Source organism: Zootoca vivipara, chromosome 2, assembly GCF_965207765.1.
Source record: "Zootoca vivipara chromosome 2, rZooViv2.hap1.1, whole genome shotgun sequence".
Classification (NCBI taxonomy): Eukaryota; Metazoa; Chordata; class Lepidosauria; order Squamata; family Lacertidae; genus Zootoca; species Zootoca vivipara.
The window spans coordinates 19,380,454-19,407,818 of record NC_142584.1 but is presented as its reverse complement, the minus strand read 5'-3'; the positions used below and the strand labels follow the sequence as shown (position 1 = coordinate 19,407,818).

The 27,365-nt window shown below is 46.1% G+C and overlaps 1 protein-coding gene across 1 annotated transcript in view; it reads right to left on the bottom strand.

The window, feature by feature from the left end:
* The window catches only part of ERBB3 (erb-b2 receptor tyrosine kinase 3), an 89,544-nt gene that overhangs the window by 43,173 nt on the left and 19,006 nt on the right, over nt 1–27,365 (bottom strand). Inside the window, exons 2-3 of the mRNA XM_035103953.3 lie at nt 6,885–7,036; nt 2,305–2,500 (exon numbers count right to left, since the gene is read on the bottom strand). Of these exons, the coding sequence (XP_034959844.3) occupies nt 2,305–2,500; nt 6,885–7,036 (348 nt within the window). The remainder of the gene's footprint in view (nt 1–2,304; nt 2,501–6,884; nt 7,037–27,365) is intronic.

The following is a 27,365-nucleotide window of genomic DNA, read 5'->3' as shown; positions in this document are numbered from 1 at the left end:
TTTAACCCACAGCGCCACCTGCGTCCCAGTCTCCAGGTATCTCGTGCCTATTGGAATGAGTACTTTAAAGGCACATTAAGTGGACATTAGTTAACATTTCAAAACCAGCTGCTGGATGGGTAGGTGCCCATGGATTTTTCTTGAAACAAACATTTAGACTGAGATTGTGTTCTGCGCAAGGACAGAGTCCAGGCGTAGCGTATGATTGCCTGAGCCAATGGTGTAAGATCTGAACTGTGGAATGTGTTTTCCTCCTCAGTGGGGAAGGTAAAAGGTGACAGATGCTGAAATCATTTATCCACTGAGCAATCATGCTCCACCCAGTGCCCCACATACGCCCTAGCCTTGCCTGCAGGGAGCAACTGTGGGGATAGATATGCAATGTCTGCCCCATATACTTTTTCACTGGGTGCCTGAAGCAGCTTATAATTGCAAAGGAAACCAAGCATTCCATTTCCTCCCATCCACTCTCAGCTTTAGCAGTGCAAAGTGTGAATGGCAATCTGGAAAAGGCTACTTAAAGCGGGGTGGCCATGACCCTAATCCCCAGTAGAAAGAGCCAGATAGTGGCTACTAAACAGGGAGGGAAGGGAACTTTCCACATTATAAAAAAGCACTCTGTTTTCAGGATTGCTTCAAGCGGTTGAGGGAAATAACCGAAGCTTAGATGCCCAGATGTGGATTCTTAAAGGCACTTAGAAACTGTGCCAAAACTCAAATCATTTGTTGCTTCCCAGGAAGTGTACCACAACACACACACACATACACACACACACACACAGAGCAAGGTGCTCAACCCTACCTAAAAGTCATACCCTCCTATCTGATCATCCTTCTCTTCAGATCCTGGCTGCAGTAGTTGTAGTTATTCACGGCTGAACTTAAGCACCCTGCACACGCTGAAAGGGATCTCTCTTTGCTATTACTGCGTATACTCAAGGCCAAACCCTGGCACTGAGCAAGACATCTTTGAATGCACTACTGGGGAGAGAGATGTGTGGCATACAGTAGCGTAGCATGGTTTGCCAGTGCCCGGGGTGGGGCAAATGTTGCGCCCCCTGGTGGACTGGGCAGCTGAGGTGGGGGCTCACGTGAAGCCTGCGTGTGAGTGGGGGTTGGGGTGAATGAAGCCCAACTCCCAACAGGCTCCTCTCTTGCTGCCTCCATCTGCCTGCCCACTAGACCAGGGTCAGCAAACTAAGGTCCCCGGGCCAGATCAGGCCCACCTGGGTCCTAAATCCGGCCCGCACCATGAAGCCGGAACCCGCCGTGAAGCCGAGACTCCCACCAATGGCGACAGGAGGAAGAGACCGAACAGTGGCAGCTCTGCCAATCAAACTCCGCACCTGATTTACCTCAGCGGTGTTTGATTGGCAGAGCTTCCACCACTCGGCCTCTTCCTCCCGCCGCTGCCCTGATGCTCCTGTGGGCCAGAGAGTGGAGTGGATGAGCTCGCTCTGCCTACCTGCTTCACAAGAAGAAGAAGCAGTGGTGGTGGTGGTGGTGGGAGCCCCTGGGAAGGTAAGCACAGTGCCTTCTTTCTCTAGGTGGGGAGGAAGCCTGTTCTGCGCCACCACCGCCAGCCCTTCGGCAAATGAAGCAGGCAGCAAACCGAGAAGGCAGCTGGGGGTGGGGAGGGGAGGAGGACTACCTGTCCCCCTCGCAGTGTGCATAGGAATTTGTTAAAAAGAGTCCGGCCCTCCATAAGGTCTGAGGGACAGTAGGCCGAAAAGGTTTACTGACCCCTGCACTAGACCAACCCGCCTGCCACTGCACCTCAGTTGCCAGGGCCCCATGCCTGTCGTGGGGGCACCTGATTGCACCCCCTCCAAAATGTGCACCTGGGCAATGACCCCGTAACCCCCACCCCCCATGCTACACCTCTGGTGGCAGGAAGAAGTGGAGAGAAGCTGTGGCACAGCTAGTCTTGGGTGGGGGGCAGGGATGGAAAAGTACTCTCAGATGCTCAAGTGTTTAAGGAGGGTAACTGGTGGCCTTCCGCATGCTGCTAGACTACAACTCCCATCACCATTCCTGAGCATTTGTCATTCTGGCTGTTGCTGGTTGGATTTGGGAGTCTGGGAACCTTGGGAGGGGGTGTGGGTTCCATCACCCCTGGCTTAAGACATGCCCTGGCAGAGGAGAGCAAAGCACAATTATATTGGTCCTTTCTGGTCCAGGGACTGTTTTCATCAGAGCCATGGAATGCTACAATCTGGTCACTAACCTCCACAAAGGCAGAAAAGGATTCATTAAGTAGCAGCGCAGAATCTCTGGCTGCGTTGCACAAGCCTCAAGGCTCACCTGTGAGTTGATTGAAGCCCAACTGCTGTAGGCCATGTGTGCCATTTTTTGCATAGTTGAGGACGATGTAGAGGGCATACTTGTCACCAGAGTCGTGATAGTGCTGCATCCCTCGTATTATGCGCAGGTTCTGCAGTGGCAAATACGTGAAGACATTCATGACGATCAGAACGTAGCCAGTCACTTCTCGGATAGCCTGGGGAAAGTCAGAGGGAAATTTAAAGGGCACCATAACACCCACCCATTCATTATTGAATCACACAGCTAACAATTTTGCTAACAGATCGCACCGCCACTCAAAACAGGCTACGTATTGGGACTGCAGAGCATGATGGGAGAGGGTGACCTCTGCTCCTTCCCTGTCATTGGTCTGCCCCAGTCTTTTCTTCTTTTAATAGCATTTGTAATGGCAGTGATTGAAAAGGAGGAACCAAAGGGGAGATTCACATAAACCCCTCCATGCATTGCCAGAATGTGTGGGGTGGGTGAGTGTCACATGAACTTGTGCCAAAGCCCTGTCCACTGCCAGTGCTGCATGGGACACCCCTGTGAACCACCAGAGATATACACATGTACAACAAACATCAGAAGCAAGCAGTGCCGGATTTACAGGCTATAGCTTAGGGGCCCTCTCTCTTGGGGGCCCACGAAAAAATTAAAGGGAATGTGCACGGCGTGATTGAACACTTCTGTGCATGTGCGAAGTGCACAGATCGCTTCTGCGCATGTGCGGGCAGCGAACCTGGAAGTAAACACTTACGGGTTTGCCACATTTGTAAGCTAAAAGTCTGTAACAAGAGAGGAATGCAACATGAGGTATGACTGTAGCATATATTCAACACAAAAAACAGTGACAATTTGTTGTTGACAAAGGGCAGTTGGACATATAAAGGGGCATAGTTGCCAAGTACCCCGTTTTCCTCGAGAAACCCCCGTTTATTCTTACCTTTTCCCGGCGGTCCCCCGTATCACTTCATCTCCCGTTATTCTCCCTTATATTCTCCTGCCGGCGGCCTTCCCCCCCCCCTTCTGATTTGCCCATTTATGGGCACCGAAAATGGTCGGCACTGGCTTCGAAAGTCGCATCTACGCATGTCCGGAAGTGCGTAGACGCGACTTCCGGTGTCGGTGGTGGCCATTTTGGTGCCCATAGATGGGCAGAGTGACACCGGAAGTTGCGTCTACGCACTTCCGGACATGCGTAGACGCGACTTTCGAAGCTGGCGTCGGCATTTTCGGTGCCCATAGATGGGCAAAGCGACACTGGAAGTTGTGTCTATGCAACTTCCGGTGCCACGTGGCTGCCGGTCCCGGATTCTGCAGTCCGGGACTTGGCAGGTATGATAAAGGGGCCCATTACCTTCAGTATCTTAGGGCCTTATCAAACCTAAATCCGGACCTGGAAACAAGTCTATGTCCAATACAGATATGCACGTGTAGAGCTTCTCCAAGTGAGAGGGACCCCAATTGCTTTCCAATATCCACTGGGCATGTTGGATGTCACAGGAGCATGGTGGCAGAAGTGGATGTGGCTAGCTTTCGTAGTGACAGTGGACGGGGCTAGCCCATGCAACCGTGGTGGGGCAAGGCTACATCAATGGGTCCCTTCCAGATGTTATATCAACATGTGAAGGGGACTGTGTGAATCTGCCGTCCCAAAGTTTTCCAAAAGTGGTTGTATGAGCGACGCAATTTTGCAATAATACGAGGATCAGAAAGCTAGAGCAGAGGAGCCGTTTGATATTGTTTCAAGAGTGAAACTAAATGGTCTGGCAACAGACCTGCGACTTCAGGAGTTGCGGAGTTCAAACAGAATTTCTCTATTGCACACCCCAAACTCTTGTTTGAATTACTTATCAGGTTTGCAGCTGCAACCGTCACCATGTTTCATTTTCCCTTTCTCTTTTGTTGGATCATACTTGCAACGAGACACCTTCCACATCTCCGTGTTTCAGACACTAGAGCAGAAATAATTTCTCTTGAGTTTCAGCCTCCCTCTGTGTGTGTCACAGGATAATATTTTCTCCCCTCTGAGCTGGGAGGGGGGGGGAGAGAAAGACTTACCAAGATGCCCAACTATAATGATGCCTATTTCCCCGAAGGATTTTACATCCCCAAGGATGTTGTAAGTGATTCTGCAGCAAGCCAGATTACAGCTACTTCGCATTAGGAAGGTCAAGGCAGAGGCCTGCTGGTTACCCTACAATCTTTTTAGGCAAGATGTTCTTAGTTTTTCTATGGGGATCACAAAGCATTAAAGCAGGTGAACACCCCCCCCCAGACTATGATATCATCATCTTTGCTGGGGAACTGTTGTCTTGTGTTAGTGAATGCCTTTGGTGGCCACCCATGTAAGGTACATTTCATTCTCTCTCAAATTAAATGGAGGGGTGGGGTGGAGCGGGGTGGGGGAAAGGCTCTTTCCCTGTGGGAGAGTGCATTAGTCAGAGAAAGGACCACTGTGATTTCAGGCAACACTCAGTAGGCCAGTTGTTCTTGACAGCTCACCCTGCCACTGGAAGCAGGAAAGTTAATTCCTGCAATGATGAGTTGGCCCCATTTGCACAATCACATTATGGAGAATCTGTCCCACTCATCCTGCTGTGGTTCCCACATACCACAGGCAGGCTCAGTCTAGATTCGACATATTATACAGCTGTTCAGATTGAACACTGGGTATTTCAGCCTCCCAGCTACTCTAGGAAGGTGGACAATCCAAAACTCTACTGCCTCAACTGTGAGCTGAAGGAAATTACCCCAGTATTGAAATCTTTAGCCACCTGCAGGATAGATCAGAAGCAGGGATGCCCAGGCTTCTACTCACCCTCAAAGTCCAAACCTCACTGACGCCAGCATATGACGAGCAGCATCGTTCAATCCCTCCTCTGTCTTGGCACTTACCTATGGCTCCCTATGACTCCCCACTTTCCGATGCAGGAACCCAACACAGCAAAAACCCACAACCTTGGCTCTTTATCAAGGCAGAGTCTAGGTGCCATAAGTGCTGTCTACCTGTCTGGTGCCCATAGAAGGCAAGTCAGGGCACGGTCCTGTCTGGCAGGAAATCTGGGAGCAAGTGAGAGCAGTAAGTGGGGGAGAGCTAACAAGACAGTTCTCCACACTGGTGAAATGGGGTAAGGACCAAGGAGGAAAGACACAGAAGTTAATTTAAATCCTAAGACGGTAACAAGGGTATTGCTTAAACTGCTGACAGTCAATATTCCCAGGGTGCCTTGTAGAAGATTCCGTGCTAGCTTCACAAATCTGCTGACAACAGGAATAAACTTAGGCCTGGTGCACTCGTAATACGGGCTTTTTGCAAATCATGGTTTGCAGTTGGGATTCAGATTCAGGATTGAACTCTCCCCCTTCCCCACTCCAGCATGCTTTCTCCTCTCCCTTCCTGACAGTAACCATGTTTTCATTTTATGTGTGCGTTAGCTCAATAGCTGTTAAAGGCCGACTACATTCTTTTCAAAGCATGGTTTTGCACATCGACTTGAAATCAGAGGTTGTGAGGAAACCATGACTTATATCAATGAACGTATTCACATAATATTATGTTTATCTGTGGAAAGAGAAGAGTAGGGCAGGAAATAGCTGCAAACAAGGGAAGAGGGAGTGAAAGGAATGTACATCACAAGGTTGGCTCCTAGTCTGCAAACAGACCTGTGCATGGGATCTATTATTTTATCTGCACCAGCAATACCTGTACTCCTATAGGGCCAGCAGTGTGCATGGTGCTTTATAGAGTATAAAATGACAAACCCCTGCCCCAAAGAGCTTACAGTATAATCTGCAATGATTTTAGATTATGTTATTTTAAAAAGGAAGGGAAGGGAAGCCCCAGGAGATTGTACACATGCTTAAACTTCATGACAGGCTGTTATAGTAGGACATGGGTAGACAAACTAAGGCCCGGAGGCCAGATCCGGCCCAATCGCCTTCTAAATCCAGCGCGCGGATGGTACGGGAATCAGCGTGTTTTTACATGAGTAGCATGTGTCCTTTTATTTAAAATGCATCTCTGGGTTATTTGTGGGGCCTGCCTGGTGTTTTTACATGAGTAGAATGTGTGCTTTTATTTAAAATGCATCTCTGGGTTATTTGTGGGGCATAGGAATGTGTTCATTCCCCCCCCCCCAAAAATATAGTCCGGCTCCCAGAAGGTCTGAGGGACAGTGGACCGCCCCCCTGCTGAAAAGGTTTGCTGACCTCTGTAGTAGGGCATAGGCAGGGGTGCCAACTTGAACAAAATATTGGGGAGGCCAGGTAAGCCCCACATAATTGATCACATGATGTGATGTATGCACACCATTTGAATGGAAGCTCCCATCAACTGGGGGTGGTGGTGGCAGCCCCCTCAAATATTTATTGAGGGAGTGAAGACCCTTCGGCCCCTATGGGCATGGGAGCTATGGGGTGTCAGCATCTTTTCCTGCCTTCTTTGTTTCAAGCACGCTCCCACTCCTAGACCCTTATTGGCCCATGTGTACTTCACAGAGCTGATGCCAACACACAAAGGTCTTTCCCCCAACACACACACTCAGCAAGTAATCTCCTTTCCATCCCCTCCTTACCTGCAAGAATGAGAGGTCCGAATTTCTTTCAATGAGCACAATCTCGAGGTTGCCCATGACGATCTCGCAGTTGTTGTACATTTTCTGTAGTGTCTGGTATGTCTGGTGGGAATCTCCCGTTACGCTGAAACCATTCAGGGTGCCTGCACAGACTGCAACAAAAGGAGGAGGAGAGATGCATAAGTCAGGAGCAAAGCACCGTAGCTGAAACTTGGCAGTCAACTGGCGACAAGAAAGATCAAGGTCAACCCCCCCAACCCCATTATAAGCAGGGCTGCCCACACATCAGCGCTTCACAATTTGATCCACAATCCTGGCCAGAGCATGCCGCAGGTAAAGGTTAGGTGTGAACCAAGTTAGCTGCCGAGGGCCACAACAACCTTCCTCGGGAACACATCACTCAAGGTACTTCATTCAAGCCCCCTGACACTAAGGATATATCCACGCCATGAACTTACAGAAATTTTATGCCAGTTTAACTATCATGATTTCCTTCCCCCCAAATCCTGGTAGTAGCCGTAGTTTGATGAAGGAACTAAGAATCCCCAGTCCCCTTCTCACAGAATTACAGTCCTCAGGGTTTATTTGGGACAGGGAACTGCTAAGAATTTTTTTTAAGTTTGTGGTATGGCTAGATCTTCTCAATGGGAGAAATAGAGAACCTGTCATCCCTCCAAGTGTGGCTGAACTACAGCTCCCATCATCACTGACCATTCCCCATGGTGGCTGGGGCTGATGGAAGTTTGAGTCCAACAACATCTGAAAGAACACAGGTTAACCACCCTTGCTCTATGGGCTCACTTAGGATGCCTCTAGAGAAGGCTTTCCCAAACTTGGGTGTCCATCTGTTTTTGGACTACAACTCCCAACATCCCTAGCTAGCAGGGATGATGGGAATTTTAGCCCCAAAACAGCTGGACACCCAAGTTTGGGAAACCCTGCTCTAGGCACTCTTGTGAGTAACAAATGTGATTGATATCCGCAATCCATATGGGATTATTTATTAAATTTGTATACTGCCCTTCATCCAAAGATTTCAGGGTGGTTCACAATATAAAAATACAAAATGAGAGCACAAAGTGCGTTACAAAACAAAACAAAACAAAAACTCCTTCATATATATATATATATATATATATATATATATATATATATATATATATTAGTGGGATCAGATGATGTGGTAAAGCATCTATGGTAGATACAGTACCAGTTAGGGTAATGCCAAACAAGCATGTTAGATGCCATAACTTTCAAAACTTTCCTTCGACTTGCAGCCTGGCAGAAACATCACCAGGGAGAAGCAGCCACCTGTAAAATAGCTTATAGTTCCTTGGGAGGGTGGCAATGATGGCCAGCATCCAACTTCAGGTGTGCTCAAGCGCTTGTTGCTTGTTTTCCTCAGAACACCTGACCCCAATGACACATTGCAAACTGTTTTTTGAACTCACTAAGGAGTACATTTCAAAAGGGGTTTGCCATGAAGAATGGGGAGCTCCTGATCTGGAGATTGAAGCCCAAAGTGTATTGGGCACACAGAACTTATCACATAGTTCTATATGAAACACAGCCAAATATAAGAAAGGAGAATCTGCTTTTAGCAGTGGTTGTTGAATACAAGATGACGTTCCAGTTTTATGGTAAGAGTTCAGGATTTCAAATTCTGAATTTCCTTAAAACCAGACAGTAAAGTTTAAAAAAGTCAAGTTCTGTATATATATGTGTGTGGGTACGGATATATCACACCGCATGGAAAACAAGTGGGCACTATTGACCAGTTTTACTTCTTTTGGAACAGAGGAAGTGAATACAAAAAATAATAATACCAGTCACCATGGTGCCCACTTCCTGGCAGCTTGCCATTGGCTAATCTCACCCAGGCCCTGAAGGCAATTTGCCAGGGAAATGATTGGCAACCATGAGCACCGGCAATTCCAGCTCCACCCCTTGGAAGGTAAATAAGCTATCAGCTTCTCCCCCACAGCTGAAGTGGCAGGTAAAAAGAGGAAGTGTGCAATAGGGCAGAAACCACAGAGAAGCAGGTTCCTTGACTTGATAGGCCTCCGAGAGCTTTGTTGAGATCTGGATCTGCCCCAGCATGGTTCTTTTGTTTTCTATTCTCCTTGACAAGGAGTACATTCTGGTGTGGTGTGGATGCATTTACACTTGTGGTTTTTTTGGCATGCAACACACCCATCAAGCTGCATCCTCAACACAGCAGGCTCTTCCACTGACCCACTGGGTGCCATCGTTGCTCCTTGCAAAGCACCACTATACAAGGCCCTGACTCCACCGAGATCCATCCCCTGATTCTCCAGCAGGCTCCTGCAGATACGGTCTGAGGCCTTTTCTTGGCATGGCAGCGTAAGTCCAGCAGGCCCCGGGCACCTATACCTGGCTGCCCACCCTCCCCTGCACAGGCCTGCTTTCCAGGCAAGCACCACCCTCTTCATTTCAACCTACAGAGCAGGTGTGGGATGGGGTGTGTGAAACAGACCAAGCGCTAGTTAGAGCTTTCAGCACTCCTCTATTATGCAGGCTTCTCCCAGCAGCTTTGAAAGGAAGCTTAGGGTGTGAGGATGCAGAAAACACCTGGCTTCTAGTTCTCTTTTTATTTCAAGGCTCGTTGATGCTCACTATTTTCTGTTCTCTTTAGGCGAACACGCCAGAACCTCATTTCTAATATTCATTTGTTCTTTTTTAAAATATTTCTACACTGCTCCCTTTCTTAGTGATACTTGAATGGTTCATAATATAAAACAAAATAATAATGTATTAAAACATTGAAATTCCACTCACTGTCACCAGCAATATATATTATTCAAAGCTGGAAATTAGGAACCAAACAAAGACCTGGGCAAACAGGTAGGGCTTAAGCAGGTACTGAAAGCTCACGACAGCCAACCTGTTGGCTTCTTTCCAAGAGCAGGGAGTTCCACAGAACAGGCACATTCACAGAAAAGAAATATAGATTAGTTAGTTACCACTGACTTTACCCTCGTCCTTATCATGTACTCAAGTGAATTCCGAGTGGCCAAAGGGTGGCTTTTATTCTTTCATGTTTATAGGTAAAGCGAGGATGTTACTTAAATTATCAGTTGTGTGTGCAGAGCAGGCAGTAGTAGTTATTCTGGGTCAATTAGCCATGGAGACAGGTGTGCTCTCCAGTATCTGGCGTTTCCAGGTAAACCTTTTTTGCTAAATCACAGGTTAGGCACACTGCGCCACATCATCCATGAATGCATAAACACTTGTTGTTAATAGGTAACAGAGTGAACACGGAATAAACAAGACTACCCTGTTCAGTTTTTATTTTGGATTAAATCATCCAAAATAAACTCTCACTCGACCCCCCCTCCCCCATGTTCCTTATTCAAAACCACTAATTTGTACTAAAAGCAGAAGATATACATAAAACATGCAGTTCAAGAACAGGGGAAGTCCACCTTCTTTAGTCCAGTTGCAATGAACATAGGGTTGCATTCGGTAGACCTAAGTGAGTCGCGCCCATTCACTTCAATGGATTTATTTACTCTGAATAGGACTAGCATTGAATACTGGTCACACTGCCCTAAAACCGCCTCTGATAGGAGTCTCCCATCAACTCTCAGTGCCCTTAGCAGACTACAGTGTCCAGGATTCTCTGGGGGAAGCCATGACTGTTTAAAGTGGTATCACAGTGCTTTAAATGTATGATGCAGATGGGACCAAAAGAAGCACTTCTTTTGTCTGTTTTTAACTCATCCTGGGTATCTGCCAGTACCCAGGCTTACACAGGGCTTTTAGAACAGTAAGACTGTGATGCAGTGATGTTGACTAAGCTCCACACAAGAACACTTTTCTTCCTCAGGGTGTGGATTTAGCAGCTATTACGATAAGAACTTCAAACAATGTACGGTAAGCAAACAGAATAGTAAACAAACCAGGCACTGTAGATGATCTGAATTTATTCAGCCCCATAATACCGTACATACCCAGCGCACAGGATTATAAAGGATATGTCTTAGATGCATTTCCTGCTAAGCAAGGGAATTGCCCAGCCTTTACTCTGTCCTCCTCCTATAGCTCCCTCATCCCACCCCACAGCAGAGGCTTTGTTTCTGTGCATGACGGAGAGAGTCAGAGGTACACCTTCCCCACACCATTGGGCAGGGAAGATTCGAGGAAAAGCTGTATCTGACGAATTTGTGCCCATTGTACTACTGTTAAAAGGAAAACGTCAACAACAAAACTACTGCTCTGTAAATTGATCCCCCAAAACAACTAGCCTACTTTATTTGGTATGTTCTAAAACAGGCAGAATGCCAGACAGAGCCCCCTGTTGCTTCTCTGCCAGCCCTTCTTATTAACAAAAAGCAGGCTAGAAAAAAAAAATCCCACTTAAGAATGGGCACTTCCCTGCCACTTCTGTTTCTTTGGTGACGAGCTCATACAGGACATGTTTTGCCATTCCTCTTCTGGCAGCGCAGTCACATTGGTGAAAGTCCTGCTGGCCTAGGATGACATAGCTTGGGTCTCGTATAAACACCTACCAGTACATTGAAAGCCTAAAGGAGCAAAGTCAATTGCCAACATTCTTTGCTGATTTCAGGCTAGGTATGCCATCACTAAGCTCTGCACTGCCCAGCTTGTCCCATGGTTCTAAAAGTGTTGGAACTGATGGGAGGAAAGTGCTGACTGCTACAGACAGGTGAGGGAGGAATGCTCCCCTGCAGAAGCATCACAGCTGACTTAGGGCAGCAGAGAGGTATGTCTATATGCAGCAGGAAGGAGATTGCTACACCCCGGAAGCAATAAGTAAATAAGTACATAGACTGCAGGTGGAGGGGGGAAATTTCAGAGAAAGGGGGTTCCTTTGAGCATATCCTATGCCAATGAATAATCCCAGCCAGGTTCTTCAAAATCTAGAGAAAATGTCAGAAAGCATTTTTTTTATTCATACCCTTAGTTTCTTTTAATTCACCTAAGAAACTGAGAGTGGAACACGTTAGGTATACCACTTTCTTTTGTGCTCACAACAACCCTTTGAGGCAGTCACAGCTAAAAGAAAGTGATTTGTCCTTGGGCACCAACTGAGCTTCTTAGCCAACCAGGAAATCTGAACTCCCTTTCCCATCCCAGAATACTGTAAACCCACTGCTGTCTGCCACCCACTAGACCTCCCAAGCTCTCTCTAGCATGGTTTCCATGTGGGCATGAGTTCTGGACCATTTACTTTACATTTTTTTTAAAAAAAAAAAATACTATACTTATCCATGACCTATGGACAAGACCACATTATGGTATGAAATCTGGTGAGGTACAGAGAAGAAGCCATTTACTTTCAAGCTCTTTAACTGTTGCTATTTCCTACAGTTTGGGTGTGTACATTTGCTTCATATCTGTAAAGTTCATGAGGGTTAAGCACGAGCCCATAAATCTCAAAAACTGACGCGCGCACACCAAACTGGCTGGGCAACTTCTTTCGCCAAGTATGACACAAACAAACAACCGGATCGGCCAACAGTTTGAGCCAATCAACAGCCTGAAGTGATTGACGCACAGCAGGTTCGTGTCGTACCTGGAACGCAACAGGACTTCGGCAATCCAAACACATACACACTGCCAAAAGCCACACCTCCAGTTTATGTTCCCGAGGTAGGGGAAGAGAACGAGGGCAAAAAGATTCATTTGGGGCCAACTGGGCTGGAAATCTGGACACAGGATTCCCCGAGCGCAAAAGTTATTTGTGGTTTCTGCTATGTGTTTCCAGTGGGATGAGGACAGAGATAAATTCCCCTGGCAGATCCTGTAAAGGTTCGAGCCTTTTCACTCCACCCGTCATTCCAAATGCCGCAGTAGCCACGGAAGAAGTAGACCCTCTGGATGCAGGAACAGAAACCCCTGCCAGCTCTGGAAGGGGAGGAGAGTCTGGACACAGGGCCTTCATTGTCCCCCGATTGGAACTGCTTTGCTCCCCAGGCCCCTCTGTGAAGGGACAGCCCCAAGCCATGTCCTGACTGGACAACAATGGGGTGATTATCCGTGGGGAGGCAAAGTGACTTGCGGCTCCACCCTAGCAGAGACATTAAAGGATCTTGCCGCAAGACTGCTTGAAGGGAAGGGAATAGAGATGCCCACCAGCCCCCCAGCCCCCAAAGAGGTGGTGGCTCCACCCTGATCTTTCCGAGCTCATCCTCCCCCTCCCATTCCTTACCTCTGGAATATTCCCTTCTTACTGCTATGTAAGTGAACCCCATCTCTTACTTATTAACACATTTTAAAGAAATCACCACAAATCTATCCCACCTCTCTTAATTTATAGAAGTCACAGAGTAATCTACAGTGTGGTCCTCATCCAGATGCATTGACCAGGGCAGTCTCAAGCAGGTTGCGCGCCTGGTGCTGAGGGGCGGAGATCGCTCCGGCACCCCCGCCTCGCCCTCGCAGGGCGCAGCATGGTTTCTGCGCGGCGCCCTGCCTACCGGCCCGGCACCCTGGCACACCGCGCCACCGGGGGTCTACCTAGAGCCGGCCCTGGCATTGACTAAAGCAACTTAGCTTCCCTCCTGTTAAATGTTAGGCAAATACCATCTCTGTTGTTTTCGGCACCTACTGAAGACCTTCCTCTTCCAACCAGCCTTTTAAGTAGAAATCTTTTCTAAAAAGTAGAAATCTTTCCCAGTCTGCATCTGTTATTTTTAGATGTTCTGTTAAATCATTTCTGCATGGGTGCCTCAATGATTCCCCATTGCTGTGCTATAACCTTCCCTACTCTAAGCTGGGATGAGAATCACAAAAATTGCAGCCATGTTCCCTGATCAGACAACGAGACACTTTTCTGTCCTTACGTTTGCACTCTTTCTATGCTTAATTGTACTGTGGGTTTAAGTTACCAAAGAGCTGAAAAAACAGTAGTGATGGTAGCAAGGGCTGCCTTTGAGAGTCCATAGCTATTTATTGCCACCAGACATAAACAATGCTTCCTTTCCAGGCAATCTATACTCCATCCTTCTGCTGCCTCTGGCCTGGCAGCCTCTTTCCTCAATGGGCAAAAAAGGCAGAGGGAGAATTGGCATGAACAGCTACCCACCCTCTTCTCCCCAGTCCAGACAGTGGCTCCAGCCTGGGAGGCAAGCAACAGCCAGGCATATCAAGTCCCTTCCTGAAGAGATAACTGGAGGGGGAAACATGAAAGGGTTGGAGGGGGTGGAAGTGTTTAACTCCTCTCAATCATTTCCCTTGTCAGTGTGTGTGTGTGTGTGTGTGTGCGCGCACACACACACACACACACACGTGTGCCACACACACACGTGTGCCACACACAAGTGCCCCTCTCAGTTTCCTTCAGCCCCAAGAAGCTAGGAGCCAGGACTCCTGGGTTCTACTGCCAGATACCTGTATAAAGGATTCATGAGTACAGTATTAATAAAGATTAGAACATGGTGAGGGATGAATTTGGGTTGTGGGTTGGCAGGGGGCAAACGGGAAGGGGTAGCAAGCAGGAAGGGGCTAGGAGCCAGGACCACTGGGTTTTGTCCCATTTTTCTAGTGACATGTTCTTTGCCAGGTTGCTATTCAAGAGCCAGACATGACTCAGAGCTGAGCAGCTGGGTATGAGGAGAGGGAGAGGGGAGAGCAGTTTTGTCTCTCGCTAGGGTGAAATAAAATCAATGCCACCCACTCCCCACCTTTGTAATCACAATCTCTTCACCCGTCCACCTAGATTAGGACACCTGAGGTTCACTCTTTATATGTAAAGTTATTGGCGTCATGGTATATACAATGCAAAAAGTGCTCCCCAACTGTGGCCACTTCTCTTGGGCACTGGATCTAGACACGTCAAAGAAGCGATTCAGTTAAAGGTGAGCAGTTGACATATGCAAGGACACCTGACAGTCTGTCATTAGAACCCTATGTCCCAGACCTTCACTGCATAAATATGTACTGTAGGTGATCCAAGAAAGGTGAGAAGGATTCACACTGCCCTCCAACAGGTTCTGGCTTTTATTGCGAACTGGTCTACGGGCTGAGATTCAGAACATCCCTTACCAACTTTCACTTTGCCTCCATAGGGTAGGACCAGAAGCATGGTAGGTGTGCCTTATGGTTGCTGAGCAACCACAAACACTCCAGACGGGGCGGCAAAGGTTGGCTTGGTCAGGCATCTGCCAAGGGCCTACCCCCCAGCAGGGGGCTCAAGACAGAAGCCCCTTGACCTGCTGAAGTGAGAAAGTAGCCCCTTGGCCTGGAGCTGACCCTTCCCCCAGAGGATGGTGACGAAGATGGTCAGAGGTGAGAAGATCAAGCTCTATGAGGAAACGTTTGTGGAGATGGGGATGTCAAGCCTGGAGAAGACAGTTAAGCAGCAGTAGAATCAATCGCCATCTTCCAAGAGCTGTCTCATAAATGATGATGGAAATCCAACCCCAAATGGGAACACTACCCAAAATCAGAACTTACAAAGGAATCCATAACAAACAAACAAAAACAAAGGAAATAGAGCAGGGGCAGCACATCTTGTTTTGCCACTTGAGGTGAAACAGGAAGTACTGGCCACCTCCACAGAATCAGCGCCAATTTCCAGCAAGATCTCACCAAAATCTTGTGAGATCTCACTGGAAATCTGGGGGCAGTGACAGGGTGGGTGGGGCCCCTGCAGGGTTGTCGGCCTGGAGGCTTCCAACACCCGAGGTGGCTGCTTCACCCCACCTCATGGTTGGGTCGGGCTGGAAAGGAGGATGCTTGTCATCTATTGGCTCCTAAAGGAGGAGTGTGGCTGTTCCTTGAAGCGTTTGTTTGGATCTGAGGTCTCTCTGCGTTTCCTGGGAACAAGAGTAGGCCAAAAGATGCCATCCAAGGTGAGGAGGGGGAACCAGACTTATTCTGATGTCAGTGTTCTCCCAGGCTGGATGAAATCACATTAGAGCTGAGGCTTGAGATAAAGAAACCTTTAATGGAGACAACAAAACAAGCCTGCACAAGAAACCTCAACTTAGCAAGTAAGTAAGCAAGCAAGCACCCAACCAACCTAGTTCAGCAAACAAATTATTGGGTAACATGGGGACAGACACCTCAAAATCTCACTGATGGAGAGAAAGAGAGTGCGTGCTTCGGTGGTCTGCAGATGATTTCTTAACATTAACAAATGGAAAACGGAAACACCATCTGGCTGGAACTAACAGAAGTCAAATCTGCCATCTCTTAGTCTCAATGGTGTGGTTGGGTAGGAGTTTGTGCAATTATAGGGCCCCCCTGCTCAAATGGTAACGTGTGCATCTTTGATTCAAAATGAAATGAGTCAAAATTGCTGAGTTTGGGGCCCTTCTGATCATTCCACTGAGGGGAGTCCTAGACATTCACCCTGAAGTCCTGCTTGAAAGCACTGCTGTTCATCCTCAACAATTTTTTATTGCACTTTTAAAGGTTCTAAATAAACCCTCCTTCCTCACTAAAAATAAGTCAAAAGAAGTAGTAAAAGCTTTCACAAAGTTGGTGCCCAGCTAGGGCTCATAAAAGTTGTAGCCCAAAACATCTGAAGGGCAAGGAGTTGGCAAACAGGGCTCTAAAGGTAAAGGTACCGCTGACCATTAGGTCCAGTAGCGGACGACTCTGGGGTTGCACGCTCATCTCGCTCTATAGGCCAAGGGAGAAAGTGTTTGTCCGCAGACAGCTTCTGGGTCATGTGGCCAGCATGACTAAGCCGGTTCTGGCAAACCAGAGCAGCACACGGAAACGCAGTTTACCTTTCCGCCGGAGCGGTACCTATTTATGTACTTGCACTTTGACGTGCTTTCGAACTGCTAGGTGGGCAGGAGCTGGGACCGAGCAATGGGAGCTCACCCGGTCGTGGGAATTAGAACCGCCGACCTTCTGATCGAGAAGCCCTCGGCTCTGTGGTTTAGACCACAGCGCCACCTGCTCTAGCAGACTATAAAATGCCACCCAGCCCTGTGTTATTCAAATCTACTCCATCACACCATATCTTCAGTTGCTGAAAGGCTATGCGTTTTAGTTTAGACACCGCATATATGCGTAGACACACAATTCATTGTGTGGCCAGCTGCCCACTCCCTGTTCATAGCAGTGGCACACAGACACTGAATCACTGACAGTGAATAGAGAGGTCTGGAGGCTCTGCTAGAGGTACCGAAAATAAAAATAATTTTAAGAAGAGCTGCCATTAGTCACAGAAATAGAATGGGGACAGAAGAGAGAAGGACTGCAGTCATTCAGTGCATATGGACATCAACAACTGAAAAGCAGCAGAGAACCTCGGGTTCTCCTCTAAACTAATGGAGACAATGGAGTTTTAGTGCATTGCTACCGGTATTTCATTTGCATCCCAAGGCTCCTCCAAGATGATCAAGACAATTTTTATGGGAATTGTCCTATTGAATTCTCATATCCATTCAGCTTGAGATATGCAGCTTCTGAAAGCTAGCATTATAGCATACCCTCCAGCCACTCTGAGCAGCTTCCAACATATATAAAACATAACAAAACATTAAACATTAAAAAACTTCCCTAGACAGGGCTGCCCAGTTGTCATCTAAAGGCTGTATAGTTACCTATCTCCTTGGCTCGGGGGTAACACAACCCCATACCTGCCAACATTTCCCCGATGAAAATGGGGACACCCTAAGGAAAAGCTGGGATCAAATCAGAAACCGGGAAGGCTTCTGTAAATCTGGGACTGTCCCTGAAAAATAGGGGCACTCAGAGGGTCTGTTGTAGTTGAGCAGGGAGTTGAACCCAGACATCTCCAGACATGCTAACCATGAACAACCATTAGAGATCTGGGGCGGGGGGGGGGAGATGACCTAAAAGCAAGGACTGCTGCCTAACCCTAGATTTGGGTGGGAATTAATGGGGCTAAATTGCTTTTATTGAGAAAATAAACCACAGAGCCTAGGGCTTGCTGATCAGGTCGGCGGTTCAAATCCCCGCAACGGGGTGAGCTCCCATTGCTCAGTCCCAGCTCCTGCCAACCTAGCAGTTCGAAAGCACGTCAAAGTGCAAGTAGATAAATAGGTACTGCTCCGGTGGGAAGGTAAACAGCGTTTCCGTGTGCTGCTCTGGTTTGCCAGAAGCAGCTTGGTCATGCTGCCCACATGACCTGGAAGCTGTAAGCCGGCTCCCTCGGCCAATAACGCGAGATGAGCGCCGCAACCCCAGAGTCAGTCACGACTGGACCCAATGGTCAGGGGTCCCTTTACCGTTACCTTTTTACTAGGGCCTAGGTCTTCCCGAGTTTTTCGCTCAGAACTTTCAATGCAGTTTTTGCTAGGTGAACGTTTGGGAGTAGTGGTACCCTTGGATACGGGTGCAGCAGAGTAAATAATTACCCACCTACTACATTCCTTTACAGATTAACACATAAGTAGACATGGCCCTGGTTCTAGCTGACCTGAAAAAGAGCTGATATTTACACAGCGCCATAATTTGTCCATCATTCCAACTAATAACTTGTTGTCCCAGCACTGTTTTTGTTTCAAGTCCCAGCTAACCCTTCAAATGCCTGTTATTGACCAGCGTAGCGTAGTTGCTAAGAGCAAGACTTACAAGCCAGGAGGTCTACAGCTAAAAAAAATCTAAGAAATCATCTAAGGTAGGATTAGGCTAGCCATTTTGTTTGCAGCTTCAGCCTCCTCATCCAACCCTTTCCCTACGAGATATAAGAGGATAATATTTGCAGAAGCACTAGGCAGATTATTGGAAGGATGTGAAGAAGCCCTCTTAATTGATTATGAATAAAATACTATGTACTATTAACCATTACAACAACTGCCTTTCGCAAAGATACTATTATGAGTTTGAGGGGGAGGAAGGCTGCATGCCCGACACCGCCCGCCCCTTTCTAATTCCTGAATCCAGCTTGGATTCTATTCCTGCGACAGCCAGGGTAGCTTCCTGCTGAGGAAATGGCCGTCTAAGTATGGGCATTAAGGTAACAAAGGAAGTGACTCTGTGCCAGAAAACAAATGAGTGGTCCCTCCTCCCTCAACTCGCTGGTAATTAGGAAGACAAAGGCCAGAGTTAAGAGTGAGGTAGAAGATAGAAGCTGGAAGCAGGCTGGGAAGCCAGCGAGACAGAGCCATGCCTGATTTCTGTTGGAATCCATGGCTGTGGCTATGGGCAAAGCAAGACCCACTTGGGATGTTGTATATGTGCAAATAAGCCATATATCATAGACCCCAGTCTCTGCTGTCCCTCATTCCAAAGGAAACCAAACCCTGGAATCTTGCACCACTCAAAGATTGGGGTGGCGTGCAACAATACATTGTGCAATAAGGACTAGGTTTCTTGCAGCTGTAGAACTTGAGGCAGTTGCTGCCCATCTGTAATTTGAAATATATATTGCTGTCTCAGAAAATGTAATTTGATAACCCTGAGATTTACAGTGGCATTAATTTGTGCCTGTAAATATTAAGTACTGTAGCCATGGTGTGCAGACATACTCTTGCCTATGAATATTATTTTGTTGGAAATTCAAATAAATTCATCTGAGACATGAAAATTGCCCTGCATGTCTTTTTCGTCTTCTGCTTCTCTGTCTGTAGGAGTGTCATGTACTGTATGCTCTTCCTTCAGTTTATCACGTCACTACTAAACAGAGGCTGGGATCCAAATAAACTACTTTAGGCACGCCCAAGACTAGGTGGGGACATGCTCAGTGAGATTTTTTTGACTCTTAAAACAAAAAAGGCTTTTAACAGCAGACTGCCCGGCTCCTCAGCCCTGCTATATCACAAGCTGCATTTGAAATTCTCCAGTTTCAAAAGCTGCTTGTCACGTGTGTCGTGGGGAACCTGCTTTTGAGATCCACAAGTTCAAGATCTTTTTAGAGCTATGGAACTTGCTGCATGTTCATTTGAAAACATTCCGAATTGTGCTGTTTCCCCTTAAAAATAGGAGGCGGGATTCCCCTAACCAGCTCTGTCAGTCAAAGCCCTGCATTAGAACTTCCATGTGCACAGTGGGGCTTTCACCTCTCTCCTCCCACCCATTGCCCCCCAAATAGGAGAACCCCCCCCCCAGAAGAGCTGAAATGCTTGTGCAGATGGGACATTCATCACAGAGGGATGTTGAATTCCACCCAGTCATCACACTACACTACATTGGGCTTAGGGGAACTCAGAATCCCTTGGGAAGCTGGGCAGCAAAAGCCAACCTCCCTAATTTCCTACAGCAGAAGAACAAACATAAGTCTCTTGCAGATATTCATTGTTAGTAGCTTGTATAGTTGCAAGTGCATCAGGATTGCATTTGTTGGAATGATTTATTTATTTATTTTAAAAAGGAATTACACGTACCGCCATTCCAAAGGAGCAGAAAAGACTTTTTATGTATGGGACAACAGCCGCTCGGATGTTACTAGCCCAGAGATGGAAAGAATACAAAGTCCCTATCAGAGAGGAATGGCAAATTAAGCTGATGGACTATGCTGAAATGGCAAAGCTTGAAAAACTCAGGAACCAAGAGGACAAAAAAGAAGAATGGGGGGGGGGAATATAAGTTATCTAGGAGACCACTGTAAGCAGATGGAAACATTAGCAGGATTTTAATTTCACTTGTAATATAACAAATACCATGGATTGATATAAAATTTAGAGTATGGAATAATATGCAGCTGTAAATGTTGAGAATAGGACCCCGTGGAGGGGTTGGGGGGAAGTCACGAGATTCAGTCTCAATATAAGGATATGTATTTGGATTGTTATAATTTTATATTTGTAAAAACAAATAAAAGTGATTTAAAAGAAAAAGGGATTGCACTTGTTGGAACCCCCCCCCAAAAAAAAACAACGACACCCAGCATATGTTTTTCCATCTTTGAAGGAGCCAGCTCCACAACGCAAGACCTACTGTTGGAAGATGTGCGATCTCTGCTGTTTATTTTTGTTGCTTCATCAGTTTGTAAACCGCCTTGCGTACAGCAATATGGAAAGGCAGAGCACAATTTAAAAGTGAAGTGAAATGAAGCGAAACATGGTTAAGTCCCAAATGTTCATTCTGCACCCTATGTTTTTCCACGGAAAGATCGCTAGGCATGATGCCCACCTCCCCTGCCCATCTTCTGCTGCCTGAGGCTGCTACTTCTCCTTCCCTAATCATGGGGCTAGCCCCATACAGCTCACATATCCAGAGTCTTTGCATATGGCATGTTCATGAACCTAGGTCCCTTGACAGGTGGCTATCAGGGGCAGAAGTGATGGCTGCAAGTATGGATGTCCCCAAGTTTTGATGTTCCCACGCGCAAATACACTTCTTCAGCCTTTGTTCTGACTGCAGGCTGAGGTTGATACTTGCATGGATCTGTGATGGGCTGAGAACGGGCTTGGTAAATTCTTGCAACAGAAATGTTATTCATAACTTAATAGATCATTGCTGCATCTCAAAAGCAGGCTAAATGAGTAAAATTGTTATACACAGCATATGGAAAGAAGTCTGGACTCCATAATCTGTAGCTGGAAATCTGAAAAACAAGGTTTCCTTTGTGCACATCATGCCTCGTCTGCCCCATGTTAACTGTGTGACGTTTCTTTGAATCATTCAGTTAATGTTGTGTATCTATTCTAGTCATTTTGAGCAGTCTTGGAGTAGACCCAAATCAGGAAACTGCTATAGACATTATAGCCCCAAGCACATGCACCGATTTGGTTAGGAGCCTGTCCTTCATTTGTCCGGACAGAAAACTGAAGGAATTCATTCAGAGAATTTTTAGTCCAAGATTTCTAGCTGTTATCAGTTATAGAAACTTTCATAAAGAAAATGATGATAAAGAAACTTTAAGCTCTTGGATTTCTGCTTGCTGTTGTTAATGGCACAAGAGCTCTGCTGGAACAAATGAAGCAACCCTCACTTAAAATATACGCTATAATGTGGCCTTTTGCGCGCGCGCGCGCGCACACACACACACACACACACACACACACAAAAGTTTCAACCCTATCAAGTAAACAAATGCTTAAATAATATCTTATATGAAACTCTGGCAGTCTCCTTGTGAAGTGTTTGTCAAATTTGCAAAGCAGAAAACAAATTCCAAATCCGACTTCACAATAATAAATTCCAAAAATCTATTTACTCGTCAAACCTTTATTAGGCATTATAATCCAAAAATTATGCCATGCATCTTTTAGCCCTGAACACTGCCGAAACACGGCAGTCTCATAGAGAGAATAAAAGCTGCAAACTCTTCAAAAAAAATCCTTAGCTTGCAAGTGATTTTTTTTTTTTAAAAAAAGGTCAAACTGGGAGCAAAACAAAGATAAGGAATAAACCCAGTATTTGACTCCTTTCCATTTTGAACACTTTGAGTCTTCCCTGAAATATAAGGGAGGACCCGAATGTTATTTTTAACCTGCCACTGTATTATTATTTTTTACAAAACTTGAATTGCAACTTCTGTTTCTGACCAATCCAATGGAAACTGGAAGGAGGTTTTCAGCAAGCTCATCAAAGCCAAACTAGGAAACTTCTGGGGAATGTGCCAAGACTTCAAGGACCTGTCATTCCACAAAAGGGCTTGTTGTAAAACCCACAGAGCTGCATGTCACTTTCATGGTCCATTCTGCACTGTGAAATCAATTTTCCTATTTACAATCCCAGCAGTCTTGGGAGGGTCAAACTGCGTTTAAACCTGTTCCACTCTGGAGGCCAAAAAAGATGCCATCCTGTGGTTCAAAACTTAATACTGGGGACTGGGATATCGCAGAGCACAGCATCTCATTGTTTTGTAATGCGTTCCTATGAACATTTACTCAAAAGTAAGATCCATTTTGTTCAGTGGGGCTTGCTCTCTGGTTAGATGTGCTTCGTATTCCATCTTTAAGTGGCTTTAATCCCTAGCTTCCACAGTTTTGGAGGGCTGATTTTAATGCAAACTTAGATGGGAGACTATATGCAGAAATGCTGGGGTTCAAAATCCATAGCCTGGATTCAACTGTTCTGGCACACTAGTATAGTTAAAGCTATGGTTTTCCCAGTAGTGATGTATGGAAGTGAGAGCTGGACCATAAAGAAGGCTGATCGTCGAAGAATTGATGCTTTTGAATTATGGTGCTGGAGGAGACTCTTGAGAGTCCCATGGACTGCAAGGAGATCAAACCTATCCATTCTGAAGGAAATGAGCCCTGAGTGCTCACTGGAAGGACAGATCCTGAAGCTGAGGCTCCAATACTTTGGCCACCTCATGAGAAGAGAAGACTCCCTGGAAAAGACCCTGATGCTGGGAAAGATTGAGGGCACAAGGAGAAGGGGACGACAGAGGATGAGATGGTTGGACAGTGTTCTCGAAGCTACGAACATGAGTCTGACCAAACTGTGGGAGGCAGTGGAAGACAGGAGTGTCTGGTGTGCTCTGGTCCATGGGGTCACGAAGAGTCGGATAGGACTAAATGACTAAGCAACAACAAAGCTGAAGCTACCGATAGCACATGAGGCTCCTGTAGTGCAACTGTGCTCCCCCCCAACCCCTGTATTCCCCTCAACATGCTCTAGAAGCTCATGAAAAACCCCAGGGGGGAGAGTGTGTGTGTAAGCAGGGGTTGTTCCATTTTGCAAGCAACAGTGCTTGCCTGCACTGAGGAAATGATCAGAAGAGTGCACTGTTAATTCCTCCCAATGTTCACAGGAAACAGGAACATGCAAGACAGCACCACCAATGTGCGTTGCACATAATATAATAGGACTTAAAAGTCTAATGGGATAGCTCCTTGCCCCAAGGAATTTACATTCTATACAGGAGACACAACAGGGGACAAATACGCATTTATTTCAGTTACATGTGCTAACATCACACGCCTAGTTCACGTCTACTTAGAAACAAGTCCCACTGTATTCAGTGGGATTTATTCCCATATATAATCCATGCATATGATTGCAGCCTTGAACTCAGCTACAGTATGGTATGAGTCTAAGACTGAGTGGGAGAATTGTGGCCTTCCTGGTGCTTTGGACTTCTGCTCACATAAGTCCGAGCAAAAATGGCCAATGGTCAGGAATGGTGGATCATCATCCAACACACCAGGAGGACCACAGGTGCCCTATCCATAGTCTAAGAGGTTATGGCAAGAAAAGGTTATGGTAAGGATGGGGAACCAGCACTGTTGGACTACTGACCCCATCATCCTTGATTACTGGTCATATTGGCTGACGCTGGTGGGAGCTGGAGTCCCGTCCAACAACAACCAGAGGGCCACAGGCGTTCGTATCTCTGGTTTCTGGGTCCTCCATACACAGATGGACTCTGCAAACTAGCCAATCATGTGTTGCCCACCTCCAGGAATATTAATGTAGGGAGGAAAAGCCTTATACCAGAATTACAAGAAGAGTTTCAGGAAAGAGACTATTCATTGAGGTTTAAAAATTAAAAGGCAAATAGGAAGAAGTCAATAAAATGATGTGATCAATGGCCAATTCATTATTTCCAAATGTTTGTGTTACCTTGGGAGAACAGAACGGCAAAGTACACTGGCCTGAAGGAATTGATTGGGTGGGTTGTTGTTTTGCTGTTGTTTAGTTCAAAATATTGAAACAGAAGGTTGGGGGGAATTGTTTTTGCCACCTATTTGGACGACATGGATCCTTCAACATGGATCCTTCATTTGACTAGATTCCAACAGAGCATCACATATTTCACTACAAATAGGCTCCTAGGCCCCATGAGGTCTGGAACCTCAGCCATATTGCACATGAACTTCAGACACACAGCAGGTGACTCATGAAAGATTTGATAATATCAGAAGCACCTGGAGGGAATTACAACATATCAGTACATATGGGTTGTACAATCATCAAGCTTGCGAAAATATTGGAAGGTGTAAGTTGCACAGTCTACGGTACTACAATTTTATGGTTTGCCCCACCAAGTAAAGCTTTGTTTTTCCTTTTGTTTTCCTAATTTTAGGAAAGGGTCGAAAGGGTGGTGGAAATTGACCTTGAACATTTGGAGCCTAACATTCAAACGGAAAGGATTGACTTCCATTTTTCACCTCCATGAGGCCCTGGGGGAATACCGGTAACTGCTTTCCTCACATTCAATGGACCCCATCAGCTTCCTTTTGAACATTTCAAAAGGTATGAAGAAGAAAGTCATTTGGACTAAGTATTCAGACGCAGTTTCCCACAGGGAAGAAGATATCCAACCAAGGGCTGAAAAGTCCCCAAGATTAAGTCATCAGCATTGTAAAAAGTCTATGGCAATCAACATCTAAATGACTCAACCATTTGCTCTTAACACTCCACAGAGGCAGATGGTTGTAAATGCAGCTGTTTTCTTCCTCTTTAAAGGCTTCTATTAATATGGAAATAGGAAGAGGCCCAGCAGCAAGCACCAACACATCTATGTTACACAGTGGCAAAACCTTTTAAAGATATGCCACCACTTCTGCATGGGATCCCCGTAATGAAGCCAAAATCACCTCCAGGGGTCAGTATATAAAACGGTTTGCTGTAGCTCAGCAGCTACAGGTATATCTTGGATACACTCCTGTACACTCAAGGGTTAACCATCCAGAGCTACTGCTGCCAGTCAGTGAGGACAATACTGAGATGGATGAGCCAATGCTTTGACTCAGTACAGGACAACTTCCTCTGTCTGGGCACCTAAAATGAAAGGGGGTCTTAAAAGAATATGAGATAAACCCAGCATATGGTGACACTTTAGGACTCCTACCTGAATTTAATGTGGTGGTTAAGATGTATTATGGGGTAACTAATCTGCATTAATTCTGGAACTTTAGAAAAACATGTCTAGCATGTATATAGTCCCTGCCTATATAAATAAGTTTCTAGCTGTGTCATCAAGATGAATATTTTTTTTTTAAAAAATCATGCTGCAAGAAATCTGTTACTTCTTAAGGCACCACCTGACTATTTGGTGTTGTCTTTGTTGCTTCAAACTATTTTTTTTAAAGGACCCATGGATGGTTAAGTCCAGTCAAAGGCGACTTTGGGGTGCGGCACTCATCTCGCTTTTCAGGTCGAGGGAGCCAGCGTTTGCCCACAGACAGCTTTCCAGGTGATGTGGCCAACATGACTTAAACAGTTTCTGGAGCACGGAGAACTGTGATGAGTGCCAGAGCGCATGGAAATGCCATTTACTGTATCTTCCTGCCGCAGCAGTACCTATTTATCTACTTGCACTGGTGTGCTTTCGAACTGCTAGGTTGGCAGAAGCTGGGACAGAGCAACTCACCCCATCACACGGATTCAAACAGTGACCATCTCTGGAAAGAATACCCAGGAAATTATGCCCAGCTTTCAGGGCCAATCTTTGTAAACTTTGGGCATGATTTAATGTCAGCATGATGGGAACTTTCCACACTGGTTTCAATAAGTCCTTCACGGCGCATAGTTGCCTGATCAAGAACCTGGCCTGCTCTATAACTTATCCGTCGACTCTGTTGGTCAAGTTACTTAACCCACTTGATAAAATATTGACATTGGACATGACCCACAAACTCAGTGTCAATCAGGTGGTAGTACTGACAATAGCATGAAAAAGGAAGAGGGAGGTTAACCAATCACTGTCTGGGTTTAATTGCACCTTTCCCAATTCAAGTCCCTCTGTTCACATTTCAAGAGTACAACACACATTTTCTCACACATAACTCCTATTTTCTTACCTTCACCTATACTTAGCGGCTAAGGAACTGGAACATTTTCAAAGGGGGGGGGTTACTGATCAGCTGCTTTCTGGAAACAGTGGTGGAAGCTAGATTCAATCTTCCTCCCCTTTGTTGCTGAGTAGCTTATAACATGAGTGTGATTTTAACTTTTTTGAAAGATCTCCTTTGGAGCCAACATTGTTGCTGTCTGTGTGTGTGTGTGTGTTGTTCTGTTCAAAGGGGCCATCACCCAGAAACTGATAAGGAAGTGAAAAGTTAGAAGAATACAAAGCAGGTTAGAATAAGATTGACAGGAATGAAATACAGCACTGTAAGTAAAGCAGAAAGACAGGGTTATGCACCATCACTAATCACTTCAAAAACCACACCTCTGCACCAGGTGAGACTGTCAGTAGTGCTATAAGTTTGCTCATAGTTGGGGGAGGGGGGAATGAGCTGCAATGGGAGAAGTTCTTTTCCAAAAAGTACGTAAAATAGTGATTCATTCAATGTTTTAAAAAGCAGAACAGTGAGAATATAATAAAGTCATGGTTAGGAATAAAAGTTGTCTGAGTTCTCATGAATAAATAACTGAGACAAATCTGGAGAAGAATAGGAATACAGACACAACCAGCCTTGAAACAGTTCAGTTCCTGATCAGGTTGGGTTGTGAGTAGCTTGTTCTTCCATGAGTACATGGTGCCACATTTCATAGAATGATAGAATTGGAAGGTTGGAAGGGATCCCAAGGGTCATAGAGTCCTCTGCAATGCAGGAATCCTGCTCACAGCCATCACTGGGTGGCCTTGAACCACCAACCTTCTGGTTAACAGCCAGGTGTTCTTAACCAACAGCACTCTGCCATATTGCTGCTCCCCACTAGCTG